The 12,324-nt window shown below is 58.1% G+C and overlaps 4 protein-coding genes across 4 annotated transcripts; 2 read left to right on the top strand and 2 right to left on the bottom strand.

Moving 5' to 3' along the window:
* Positions 1–1,607: 1,607 nt before the first annotated feature.
* On the top strand, positions 1,608–2,400 carry BCV69DRAFT_301470 (actin-related protein ARPC5; the record flags this gene model as incomplete). The annotated part of the gene is made up of 4 exons (XM_025494565.1): positions 1,608–1,759; positions 1,878–1,953; positions 2,054–2,230; positions 2,338–2,400. 4 exons carry the CDS (start codon positions 1,608–1,610, stop codon positions 2,398–2,400), a joined length of 468 nt encoding a protein of 155 aa, XP_025345499.1.
* Positions 2,401–3,547: 1,147 nt separating this feature from the next.
* BCV69DRAFT_82680 (hypothetical protein) lies at positions 3,548–4,925 on the bottom strand. Its single transcript, XM_025495565.1, has one exon. The coding sequence runs from the start codon at positions 4,833–4,835 to the stop codon at positions 3,939–3,941; it is 897 nt and encodes a 298-aa protein (XP_025345498.1). The 5' UTR covers positions 4,836–4,925; the 3' UTR covers positions 3,548–3,938.
* Positions 4,926–6,500: 1,575 nt separating this feature from the next.
* On the top strand, positions 6,501–8,332 carry BCV69DRAFT_82647 (hypothetical protein). The gene is made up of 3 exons (XM_025495564.1): positions 6,501–7,354; positions 7,436–7,458; positions 7,952–8,332. The coding sequence occupies exons 1-3, from the start codon at positions 6,545–6,547 to the stop codon at positions 8,100–8,102; spliced, it is 984 nt and encodes a 327-aa protein (XP_025345497.1). The 5' UTR covers positions 6,501–6,544; the 3' UTR covers positions 8,103–8,332.
* Positions 8,333–10,535: 2,203 nt separating this feature from the next.
* On the bottom strand, positions 10,536–12,283 carry BCV69DRAFT_291377 (eEF1-gamma domain-containing protein). Its single transcript, XM_025493748.1, has 2 exons — positions 12,017–12,283; positions 10,536–11,887 (listed from the first exon to the last, which is right to left on the bottom strand). Exons 1-2 carry the CDS (start codon positions 12,173–12,175, stop codon positions 10,781–10,783), a joined length of 1,266 nt encoding a protein of 421 aa, XP_025345496.1. The 5' UTR covers positions 12,176–12,283; the 3' UTR covers positions 10,536–10,780.
* Positions 12,284–12,324: the final 41 nt, after the last annotated feature.

The following is a 12,324-nucleotide window of genomic DNA, read 5'->3' as shown; positions in this document are numbered from 1 at the left end:
GAGCGATCCACCCCATGCGTTGTTGAATGGCTCGTTGATGCGCCCTCTTCTGTGCTCTGATCAAGAGATGAAGCAATTTTCCTAGTCCTAGAAGCTGGCTTCGGCGTCTTCGTCTCGCTCCAAGAGGGCAGCGATCGATCCGGCGTTGCAGAACGTGGTGGAGACACTTTGGCAACCGAGGTTGATGCAGGACTCGTGTGTACCTCTTCCGGAGCCGGAGGAGACTCTACACTCGGTCGCTGCTGCTGCTGCTGCTGCTGCTGCTGCTGCTGCTGCTCTTCCTGTTCGACCTCTTGATAGCGCTTCAGGAACCTTGCGCCCTCGCTTCTCCAGAGCGACTCATTGATACTGAAGCTGCCGTCAGCGAGATTCGCTTGCTGCGCTTGCGAAGCATCTGAACCAGTACCTCCGGACACTTTCGACCCTGGAGACTGCTTTCCTGGTGGGAGGAGTCGTTGCGGTGTCTCTTCGGTGGTGGGCTTTGTGACCTCTATTGTCCTCTTCACGGGGCGTGGGGTAGGCTGGACATCTTCGCTCGCGCTGCTCTTCCTTCTCGGCGAAGGAAAGGCAGCCGTGAAGTCTACGTTTGGAAGGACAGCATCGAAGAGGACGCTCTGATTTGTCTGCTCGCTGCTCATATTGCCAATGGACATGGAGAGGGAAGCATCCCTTGCCATGGGGCGCGGCTTGAGCGTCGAGGGGCGGGGCGTCTGCATCGGATCGCGGAGGGAGGCGGTTACGGCAGGTCTGATCCTGCTAGCGCGGGACCTTGAACCGTAGGATGAGGAGGCAAAGGAGCTCTCGTCGGCGAGCGATGAGCTCGACTGATCAGCAGAGACGACTCGCCTGCTACTGCGACTCGTGTTACTGCTAGCCATGGAAGAAGCAGACACGTCACTTCGATCCTCCGTTGTCCTCCTCGATTCCCAAGTGATGCTGAGAGAGGCAGAAACCGATCTAGCAGCGCTAGTATCGGCGAGTGAGCTGATCTTGCTCACATCGCCCGTGTTGGTTTCCCTGTAACCCCACCCCACACGCGAGGAACTGGAGGGTGTCTCTGGCCTGCGCAGGATGCCGCGCCTTACCGTCGTGGGAGTGCCAGTAGTCGTCGACACTAGAGATGAGGATAGAGATACCGGTGCTGGTGTCTTAGGAGTTGTGCTGGTACCAGCGGAGGGGGATGAGTTGGGCGTTACTCTGGCCTCGCGAGCGGCAGGAGCTTCCGAGTCGTGGGACATGGAGAACGAGGCAGAGGCTGATGCAGAAGACGTACTCCGAGGTCGAGGTGTCTCCATGCTGGCCACAGTATGGCTACCAGGGCAATAGGCGGCCTGGAGTAGTAGATGAAGGGGGATGAAGGTCAGAGGTCCTTCCCAGACAAAGTGTTACTTTCTCCATGTTTGTCCGATCAACACCTCGCTCGCGCCTCGGCCATGAGCCACGTGGGAAGTCCCCCGCCCCCCGCGCTTGGTGCTTCCGATTCCGGCCTTGGAGGCGATGCGATGCACCAACCATCCACACAACGCAACGCACTGCAACGCAACGCAACTCAACGCTCGTTACCTTCTACCTTCTTCCTCCTCCCCATCATAATCGAGACTGTGAAGATGACAGACTCATTCCGCTCGATCAATGTAGACATCTGGGAGGAAGACGTACTCCTAGAGTCGGACCTCATCCCCGCTTACCACCTCGATCCCGCCAGCGCGGCTGCCGAGGCGGACAAGAAGAGTGCAGAGGCGAGGGGTTGTATCAACAGGTGAGCTATGGCAGAACAGGAGTAGCATGCTTCACATGCAACAGCTGTAGCTCTTGAGAGTAACAAACTGGTAAGGTCTACGGAGAGCTGACGAGCTGCCACCTTCTCGCCCTGACAGGTCCGACCCCTCTGGCGCCCTGCAACTGATTCTAGCAGATCCAGTATACGGCGGCTCAGACTACGACCAAGCAAAGGTGAGCATGCAGCTGCCTCGCCAATCTGTATTCCTCTCCGACACTTTCGCTCACTCTTTCTCCCGCTCTTCAACCCCTCTACATCTACCTCACCCCGCAGGAAAGCACCCTCTCCACCCTCCTCACAGTCCTCAACTCGGTAAAAGCAACCGATATTCCCTCACTTCTCAAGTCCCTCTCTCTAGACCAGCGCGACTCATTGATGAAGTGGATCTACAAGGGATTGAGCAAACCAGAGACGGGAAGTAGTGGAATTTTGCTGGCATGGCATGAGAAGGTGAGTTCGTCGGAAGGAAAGGGGAAAGGGAGAGTGCGAGAGGAGCTTAGCAGTAGACGGATGGTTCGCTGACTGGGAATCTCCCTTCGTCCCTCTGTTCTTGATAGCTGACTGAGATTGCTGGTACGGGATGTATTGTGCGAGTGATGACAGATCGGAGGAGAATTTGATTCGCCAAGGTGGTTCAGACACACTGTAGAGACACCTGTGAATGGTAAATTTTGTGATTATACAGGTAGCCTACGATTGTACAACTTGGGGAGAGCCTCGAATACGAGGTTTCACAGTACGCTCAGGTCTCTGTCCTGCTCTCGTATCCATCGACGATCTCGCAGCCCCAGACGCTGTGCATCTTCCTCCCCTTTCTGCCAAGCCAGACCGCCACACCCCACTCATGACTCCTTGCCTCCCTCTCGCGCTCCTGGTCTCCACCTTGCTCTTCCTCGCCAGACCCATCGAGAATGGCAAGACTCCGTCCAAGCAGACCCTCAACCGCTCTCCTCGCCGTCGCGACGAGTCTCTCTTCACCCAATTCCTCCTCAACACCATCGAGGCCAAGGAAGATCCTCGCCGCCCCATCTGCCACGATCAGCGGCAGACAGCGCCTCTCCTCCGTCTCCGTCTGCCCCTCTGCTGCTTCTCCTTGCTCCTCGCCCACTTGTGCCGACTCTCTAAGCAAGAGAGCGAATGTCAACTTCCTTTCCCCGGTGTGCGGAGCAGAGCGCACCCACTCCTCCGGTCGACGGGGCATAACATCGATGACCTCTCCGCGCACACGGGCATACGTGGCTCCCTCGCGCCCCGGCTTGGAAGGGTGAGGCGTGAGGTCCTGCAGCTCTTGGAAGCTGAGCAGAGGATGGTCGTGTGCGGAGGGAGCGAGTTGGAGGTGCACACGGTACTGCTGCTGCCGCTGCTGCTGCTGCTGAGGAAGAGGAGGGGTGGTGAGAGGAGCGAGATCGGATTCGAGGATTCGGCCAGGGCCAGGACCGGGGGAGGGAGCGCGCTGCCCTGCTTCGGGCCAGGAGGAGTGGTGCGAGGTAGATCCAGATTGGTTGTTGGACTCTGCTGAGGAAGGATCGATGAGTTGCTCCTCGATAGGCTCGACGATAGTTGACGAGGTGATGTCTGCAGGGCGTTCGGGCACTTGCTCTTCCTCGACTCTCTCTTCCTGGACCTGCTCTTCCTGGACCTGCTCTTCCTGGACCTGCTCTGCCTGAACCTGCTCTGCCTCGGCCTCTGGTAGTGCGTTCTGGACTTGCGACTGTGCCTGCGACTCTTCGTCTCGCTCGGACATCAGTTCGTCCTCAGATGGCGGCTCTTGCTCCTGGCTTTGTGGTGCTGAATCTGGCTCCTGCGCATTTCCTTGAACATCCGCCTCTCGAGCCTCGGGGCGAGCTTCGCTGTCCTCGTCTGGCTTTTGCTCTTCTGTACCGCCCTGAGCAGCGGTGATTGCCGTCTCTTCCTCAGTGGGCTCTTGCACGTCCCTCCCTAGAGAGCCAGTCATTCGCTGAGTTGGAGCGGCGCTTCGATTTGCGGGTATATCGTCGTGTGCTTCTCGCCACGCCATTTCGTTCTCCTCCTCTTCTGCTCGCCGATGCGCAAGGACTGCCTCTCGCTCTGCGACCCATGCGTTCTTGCGCCTGTGTGAGACGAGGGGGCGGATTGATGTCAGTGTGTGTGTCAATATCGATGATTGGCCTGTTGTCACTCACTCGATGAGCTGGGGAAGGTGAGGATGCTCGCTCGCGTCCTTGACTTTCAGATTGAGATCGTCCCGAGAGCCGACAGCGCCGCTGATGCCATAGTCGGCGTTCCACTTGCTCTTGATGTTCTGAATGTGGACGTACTGTCCCACATGCAAGCCGTGTACTGCCACGATCTGTCTGCCCCACAAGGCGATGCGGAAGACCATGCCGCCCCCTGGACCGTCTGCGAAGCGTGCCTCGTACTCAGACTCCTCATACCCAAGATGTTGATCAAAGGCCGCCCGAGTCTCGGGGTGTGATGTGTAATCCGTGATGAAGACGTCTGCTGGCTTGTTGACCGGCGCATCTGCACCATTGCCGCTCTCGGGAGGGTAGACAGCAAGTACTTCGCCAATCATGTCAAAGAACTCGTTCTCCCCGCCAACGTCACACAGTCGCTTCAGCGGACGTAGCTTCGCCTTGGGAAACCTGGCTGTCAACTCCGCTTTACCTCCGCGGCGATGGTACCAGTCGCTCATAGCTAGCATCTCGCGAAGCTCCTTCTCGCGCAGTTTTGGGAAAAGCGTCCCGGCGACTGGCAATACGGTCGGACCATCCTTTGGTGGGAGGCCTGCCCACGACCAGGAGCCCTCGTTGCCAGCGCCCTGCTTGCCATCTTCGGTAGAGCCAGCCCAGTGCTTGATCTGGATGTTTTGAAGAAGCACAATCGTTCCAGGGGTCACATCAGGTAGAAGATGGCGGGGATCGGATGCGAACAGCATAATCTTCAGCCAGCCCGTCGAGTCTGCAATGGCAATGTGTTGTGAGAAGCTGGCCGATCCTGTGATGGTCGGTCTGGGCTCAGCTGCAGAGACGAGAACAGCGAGGAAATTGTGGGCATGGTTGAACTTGGAGGACATGATCTGAGTGATCGGCCGGTTCGAGGAGGTCGGTGATAACGCAACGGCAAGATGTTGCAGGTAATTCTGATCGCTTGCAGTGTTAGGTACAGACGCCAGAGGGTCACCCGAAGCTCCCGATCCTTCCGCCTCTGCTTCAGCTAGTAGAGCCTGAGTCTCGAACCCATCCCCGTTCGGGACATGACTTGTAGCGGCTATCGGTGCATGTTCAGCTGGAGCAGATCCTGCGCTCTCGTCCTCTGTTCTGGCAAGAGCCGAAGGCCTTCCAGAAACCAATTCTTCAGGAGATCCGGGTCTCTTGCGCGAGCTCGACGCTGCACTAGCACACGGCGTTGTCTGACGATCGACCAGCCTAGAAGAGCCGATGCCGAGGTCGCGCTCAGCTGCCACAGCAGGGAGCCTACTCGACGAGGAAGACTGTCCTGGGGTACCGAACCAGGACTCTTGCGAGCCCCCTGGAGCAGCTTGTTCCCGCAGAAGCTGGGCCTGCCCTTGGAGTTCGCTTGCGTCGCCGTTGCCCTGACCAGGCTCGCGCCCATTCCTACGATGGTCGGATCTTGCAGATGGAGAGTCTATAGGCTCCTGTTTGATGGGAATGGCCTGCAAAGTGGGCTCCTCTCTCAAGGCTTGTGAGGTAGAGGCTGCACTGACTGCTTCACCCGGTGGCTCAGCTGCAGAAGGAGGTGTGGCAGGAGCAGGTGGGGCAGATGAGTTGTCGGCAGTAGTGTTGGCAGGTAGATCTTGCGTTGGTATCTGCGAGCTGGCAGGGCCTTCGCCGCTGTCGGCGACAGGAGGCGTTGCACCTCTTCCGGACCCATTTGTAGAGAAGCTGGACGACCCAGGCTGTGCATGCTGCGTCTGCGAGAAATTCAGTTCACGCAGTCTCTGGAACCACACCTTGTCGTCTGGAGTCTGAACCCTGCCTGGGACAGGAGGCGGGCGGACGATCTTACAGATCAGTTCTTCTGCTGCCCACCTTACGGTATTTGTGCTTCTCTTGCTGATCTTTGCTCCGTACCCGGAAAAGAGGCAGCGAATGGGATCATCTACTTGGAGAGAAAGACTATGCTCTAGAAGCTGAGCTCTGAATTCCACCGTACCAGCTCCGTGGATACGAAGATTGACTCTGGCGTGGTCCGGAGCGGCTCGGACACCATTGGAGAAGAGGTGATAGCCTGCGATCTGTTAGCAGAGCGAGGACGGGTCAATCTCTCTGACTCTTGCGTGATTGGGCACAGTCACTTACTTCCATAGTGTCCGTAGGCGAGTCTCCGCCTTGAACCTCCTTGAGTTCGAAGTATATGCACACCATCGACCCTCTGCCATGGCGGATCTTGTCTAGGAAGACGTCCCAGTCGCTGACCAGAAACCCTAGACGACCTTCCTCCTCTCTGTCCAGTGCGACCCTGGTCGTCATCTCCGATGACGTTGTGGTTTGCAGAGCACAAAGCTCGCCCTCGCCACGTCCGAAGGTGAGGTGGTGATGAGCGCTGATTGAATATGAAAGCCGAGAGGTATCAAGGTCGTCGTGGTCGCGGTACCACCAAAGTCAGGAAGCCTTCGCGTCCCACGCACGGAACGGAAGGCGGGCTGCCGCACAAGCCACGTGGGATCTGTCTCGCATCGAGGCTGCTTCCGAAGGTCCACTTATACCTTCGTCGTTGGGTGACTGGTATCCTCTCCATCGAACAGGCGACTGCGTGGCCAAGATGACCAATGCCGCTCGCAAGAGGCGTCGTGGCTCGTCAGATGACGATGGTCATCTCCTCTCTACCTCGCGGCGTCTCCTCGACCTCGGTCTCCCCCACGCCTCGGCCGCCTCCTCGGCCTCAAGGCATGAGCCAAAAGGTCCCGTAGCCTTCAGCAGCGATGGCCTGGTAGCGTACCGGGCTCCGCAGTCACAACCCCCTAGACATGCTGCTTCCTCGTCTACCTCTGCCAGTCCGGCAGTGACCATTGCTATCAAGCCTCTTCTGGCAGCCTGGACCGCCAAACCACTCCTGCTTTCTGTCCCAGTCCTACCGATACCTACCGGAGGCTATTCGGTCCGCTTCCTCTCCTTCAACTCGCTCGGCAATTCCCTCGTGGCCATTGTAGAGCCAGATGAAGAAACAGCTCTTGCCGTGGGGCCAACAATCACGCAAGGCGTTGTATGCATCTGGTCAAGGAGAGGCGATGCCAGTGCCCTTAATGAAGGCTGGTCCCTCGCCGCCGCTTGGCCTCTAGCAAGCAATGGTCTAGGTCCCTTTGGCCCTTCCGTCATCGCGGCTCGGTGGCTGCCCTCTTCTTTGAGAGCATCTCCAGGAGGCGGACTGAGCGTTGTGGCTGCTGGCGAGACGATGCAGGAAACCCCTGCTTTGCCCTCTGCGCAGCTGCCTGGAATGGCCCAGGAGGGCAAGGCAAAGGCAAAGAAGTCCAAGGTGATCAAAGTAGAGCGGAGCGCTGCAAGCGGCCCAGTCTTGTTGGCAAAAGGGGCCAAAAAGCCAGAAGGACTGCTCCTCATTGGCGAGGACGGAAGGGTGAGTATTCGCAGACTTCTCGCTCTCCCCCAGTGTCCCCGGTACGCATGCTCACCTCGACGTCCATTGTCCGTTTCGTAGGCTCACCTGATACATCGAGATACATCGATTCATGTCAACGCCTCCTCTTCCTCCAGCTCTTTTCACGTACAAACCACCTCTCTCTCCTTTCCTTCGATGGGAAGCCCCGATGGAGAGCCAGCATCAGCACCTGGCCGTCCTGTGAAGCTCCAACAGGCGGCCATGCACGCTGTTGCGAACGAGCCGGTACTCCTCATCGCCACCACAAATAGGGCAAACCGCCAAAATTCGATCCGCCTATGCGAGGTGACCATTACCAACGAAGGAGACGAAGCGGTCATTGTTGCCCGACCTCTCGAGAGCATCAACATGCCCGCGCAAGCCTCTAGCGAGGAAAGTGGGAGCAGTGGCGGCAGCAGCGGACACGAAGGTGCAGGTCTCGTCGCCTTCAGCAGCTCGAAGGCAGAGAACAGAGAGAGCATCCATCTCATCTGTGCTTCGGCCGAGACGTCGGCCACAGCGGATGTCATGACCCGTACCTCCCTCTTTATGTATACAGTGGAGAGGAGGACGGACATCAGTGGTCGGGGCTCCCTGTGCGACTCATTCAGTACACTCGAGTCGAGAAAGAAGCAGGTCAAGGATCTACGGGAGCAGCTGGACTGGGCTTCGCATCTACAGAACAGTCGTCTCATCCAAGACCACCGCGGTCTCGTCTCTCTGGTAGGAGCTGATAGAGGCAAAGGCAAGCTTCGGGCCGTCTGGCAAGGTTTGCACGAGAACAAGGCGACATTGCGAAGGTCTGAGTCGCTCATCGATGCGGTCACCCTCGAGGAAGAATCGGTCGAAAGTCCAGTCATCTTTCCCACTGAGCCCAGCTGGTCCACCAATGGCGCCCTTGCGGCGTGGGTCGGTCCAAGCAGCATCCGTCTGCGAGTACCGAGTACGCCGTCTGTTGAAGAGGGAAGCCAAATTGAAAAGCTAGCAGTCGCTGTCGCGGGCCCGCTTCTCAACAATAGGACGTACCACGATGTCTTGCTAGGCAACGTGAAACTGCTCGCATCTTCAAGCAACCGTCGAAAGCTCCTTGAGGTTCTTGCACATGGTCTCGATTGGCAACCGCCCTCTCCAGCAGCGCAAGAGAAACCTCTGCCGAACATCATTGTTCTCACCAAACTTCTAGGAGTTCACAAGAGCATCTGCGCAGCAGTCGAGATCTTTGACTCGCGCGAGGCAGACACATCAGTCGCGCTTGAGTCCCTGGAGGCGGATTGGACGCTAATCTTAATCCGCGCTTTCAAGATACTCCAGTGTTGTCGCAATGTAACCAGCCCTGCGGGCAGCGGCAATGCTTCCATCGCCGCCAGCTGGGGCATTGCATCCCTCTTCAGTGTTCTCCCGGTGCTAAGCTACCTGAACGAGCAGTGTGAGTCTCTCGCACGCGAAGCCTTTCTCATTCGCAGCGGACAGCCGATCACTCCTCCTGAATCGCCGCCGAAGGCAGGAGACGACACAAAGGGGGAGCACTCCCGCTCGCTCCCTTCACTCAGTGTGCTGGACCTCCTCACACGGCCGCTACTCCGGAAGATCTTCCTCCTGGTGCTGCGCGCCGCGGAGTCTCTGAAGCAATGGGTACGCTCCATCTCTGTCGACAAGGGCGCTCTCCGTGAGCTCGCTGCATCCGAAGCAAAGCAGCTAGCGCAAGAAGTGCGCATCGCCTCGCATGCACGAGCTGCATCCAGAGCTTCTGCACAAGTAAACGATGGAGGAGCAGAGGCAGAGCGAGAGCGCGAGCGCGAGAGGGCACGGGAGAGCCAGCAACTCAAGGCGGAGACGCTCAGCGCCATCGAGGCCAACAGGGCCATGGCGGTCAGTGCGCGTCTGGAGGTGGCACGATTGGGGATCGAGGAGATGGAGCGCAAGAGCGCCGTATACGTCGATGTACTCGAGAAGAGATTGCGTAGCTGGACTGTCCCCGCATCGGCGGCCGCGACTACTTCGAGCGGCAATGCGGCTGATGGCGCTATACAGGACTGGACTTGGCCTGTAGGCAGCAGCAGCAGCAGTGCTGGCGAGGGAGAAGTGGTTCAGGCGAGTGAAGAGGTGCGGAAGTCTCTCGCTCGACATCTCCTCTCTACCTCTCCCACTTCGTCTCAAGAGGAAGAAGGCAAGGGCTCCAGTCGTGACTCCCCCTCCCCCTCCCCACTCAAGAACCATGGGCTGCCTCTCTTTCTCACAGAGGACGACTTTATCCACACCCTTGCCGATCTCAGCGAGAGCGGCCAACAGCAGCTTCCCTCTGCGGGGAGCGGGGAAGGGAGCAGCGCAGCAGGCAAAGGCAGGCATGTGCCGAGAGACGGGATGACTTTCGCTCCTCTTGCTACTTCGGCCTCCAGATCCTCGCAAGTACCATTGCAAACACGAAGAGACCTGACCTCCTTCGAGGGGAGAAGTACGACGCTCCTCCCTCGCTCCAGGCAGTCACTTGCTCACGGGATTCCTGCTGGTCACACCGCCGCCGGTGTCCCTCCAGCAGCAGTCGTAGCAGGTCCAGCAGGCTCAGCAGATCTACTGGCCAGCACCCTTTCCCTACAAAACGTCCTTGGCACTGGCAACGGCACTGGCACCGACACTGGCACTGGCACTGGTACTGGCACCAGCGCGGGAGCGCCTCAGGCCCCAGCTCCATCAACGGCAGCAGCCGCCAAGGGCTCTGCAACTCCAGCTCCTGCTCCTGCTCCTGCTCCTGCTCCTGCAGCAGCAGTAGCAGCAGCAGCAACAACCCAATCAGCACTAGCCCCTCCCCTCTCCCTCCCACTCTCACTCCCATCAGCCGAACCACTCACAGGTGCAGGTGCAGGTGTAGAAAGCATGCAAGGCGAGGAGGCCCATCATCATCATCATCAAGAACGGGAGCTAGATTTGGTGACGGAGCTACTTGCGCGACCGGGGAGGGTGGAGAGGATGCTACTTGCTACTGCTGGAGGGGTGGGAGATGGAGGAGAGGGATGGTGGTTGGTTGATTGATTAGGGATAGCGGGGGAGCGGGTGAGTGGGTGAGCGGGTGAGCGGGTGAGCGGGTGAGCGGGTGAGTGGGTAGAGAGAGAGAGAGAGACGTGAGGCTGTGTAGATGAGGAGTGGGGCGAGATGGAATGTGCATGATACAATGTGAGACATGGGAAACATGAAACTTTGATGAGACACGAGATGTGAATAGGAACGCAATGAGTGAGCGAATGAGCGAGTCAGAAAGAGAGGATCACATTCTTCGAAACAGAAACGGAGACAGAGACAGAGACAAAAGAGACAGAGGGACGATGGACCGTGCTTAACAGACAGGCCAGGCACTATCTCACTTCGCCCTCACTAGCTGCCCCTTCCTTGCATCTTCTAAGCTTTTCTACTCTACTTGAAGAACTTTCCCTCTGCGAGCTTCTTTCCCTGGTACTCTCCCTCCCACGAGAGGACGTCCTCAAAGAACTTCTTGTCCTCTGCCTTTGAAATGTCCAGTGGGGTGACCGAGTAAGAGTCAATGTCGGGTGCAACGCCCAGCACGTCCATTGGGTTCTTTCCCCTGAGGATCAGAGCCAGGGCAATGACCGAGTCGTTGTTGGCACCGAATACGGCTCCTGCTCCGAGGAAGTACTTTCGGGATGCCTCCAGACGCGAGTTCAAACCGGTGATCAGGTTGGAGCTCATGAAGACCTGTGTGAGCTCATCATTGTACTTGTAGTCGAGCTTGACAATGTTGTATCCCTCTGCGTCGTACTTCTCGTAGAACCACTTGAGGAAGTCAGGGGTGTCGAGGTTAGAGTACTGCCTCTTTGCCTCGTCGAGGTTGAAAGAGGTAGGGGGAAGGGTGGAGCAAGGGTGAGGGGCAGACTTGGGCTCGGCGGGCTTGTCGTCCTCCTCATCGTCGTCGTCCTTCTTAGCAGCGGGCTTCTTGGCAGCCTTGGGGGCAGCAGCAGCGGCGGGGGCGGCAGCAGCCTTGGGCTTCTCCTCCTTCTTGGGTGGGGTGAACTTGATGTTGTCCTGCACGGGGTTCAGAGCGGGGAAGACGCTCTTGACGGGAGCCTGGTTGATGACAGTCTCAAAGTATCGCTGAGCGTTGGGGTACTTTGAGCGGAAGTCGGCACCAGCGACGGTGTTCTGAACGAAGAGGATGTCGGAGGCGAGGGTAAGATCGGCGAGGGTGACCTGATGGCCGACGAGGAAGGTGTGGTTCTTGATGTGAGTCTCGAGAGTGGCGAAGGCCCTGTTGAGACCAGTCCATTGCCTGTCCTCGGTAACCTTGTTGTAGGGGATACGGCCGGTGCAGAGGCTGGCGATCTGGAAGGCGGGGGTGAGGAGCTCATCGTCACTGAAGGAGATCCACTGCTCGATCTGAGCAGAGGTAGCGTTGTCCGAGCCGAGGAGGTTGGCGTTGTTGGAGATGCCGGCGACGAAGCGAGCGATGGCTGATGCCTCGCTGAGGTTCAGGCCCTCGGAAGAAGTGAAGGTGGGGACCTTTCCCTGCAAAAGGAGCGAGCAAGCGGGAGACAAGGATATGTCAGCAGCTGTGCCTCATCGCATACATGGGAGTGCGACTGCCATTGCGCCCTCCTTGCACCCTCTCCCTCCTGTATCCTGCCATCAACTCACGTGAGGGAACTTCTTGAGGAACTCTGGCTTCTGGTGCTCTCCCTCGGACAGCTTGACCTCCTGGAAGTCAACCTTTGCGCCATTGTAAGCAGCGGCGGCCAGGATTCGCACTGCCTTTGGGTTGTTTGGCCAGGAGTAGAGTGTTCCTACAGACGACATGGTGGGTGGGTGATTGGGTGGATGTGGGGGTATGTATGCGGGTGGTGGGTGGTGGAAGATGGTGAAGAAGGAGGAGGAGATCTACCTTTGCACTGCGAGTGACACTTGTCGCCCTGCGCCCGCGAAGAAGTCAATCGACGCCTGGCAGA

The sequence above is a fragment of the Pseudomicrostroma glucosiphilum genome (assembly GCF_003144135.1).
Source record: "Pseudomicrostroma glucosiphilum strain MCA 4718 unplaced genomic scaffold BCV69scaffold_17, whole genome shotgun sequence".
Classification (NCBI taxonomy): Eukaryota; Fungi; Basidiomycota; class Exobasidiomycetes; order Microstromatales; family Microstromataceae; genus Microstroma; species Microstroma glucosiphilum.
Note: the sequence above shows the minus strand (reverse complement) of the source record. Positions and strands in the feature narration are given on the sequence as shown.

Excerpts from the sequence above, each read along its gene's own strand:
- BCV69DRAFT_82680 (XM_025495565.1), bottom strand. The coding sequence starts at position 4,835 with ATGTCCTCCAAGTTCAACCATGCCCACAATTTCCTCGCTGTTCTCGTC.
- BCV69DRAFT_82647 (XM_025495564.1), top strand. The coding sequence starts at position 6,545 with ATGACCAATGCCGCTCGCAAGAGGCGTCGTGGCTCGTCAGATGACGAT. Across the intron at positions 7,355-7,435 it reads TCATTGGCGAGGACGGAAGG|GCTCACCTGATACATCGAGA; the intron begins GTGAGTATTCGC and ends TCCGTTTCGTAG. Across the intron at positions 7,459-7,951 it reads CACCTGATACATCGAGATAC|ATCAGTGGTCGGGGCTCCCT; the intron begins ATCGATTCATGT and ends AGGAGGACGGAC.
- BCV69DRAFT_291377 (XM_025493748.1), bottom strand. The coding sequence starts at position 12,175 with ATGTCGTCTGTAGGAACACTCTACTCCTGGCCAAACAACCCAAAGGCA. Across the intron at positions 11,888-12,016 it reads TCCTCAAGAAGTTCCCTCAC|GGAAAGGTCCCCACCTTCAC; the intron begins GTGAGTTGATGG and ends CTCCTTTTGCAG.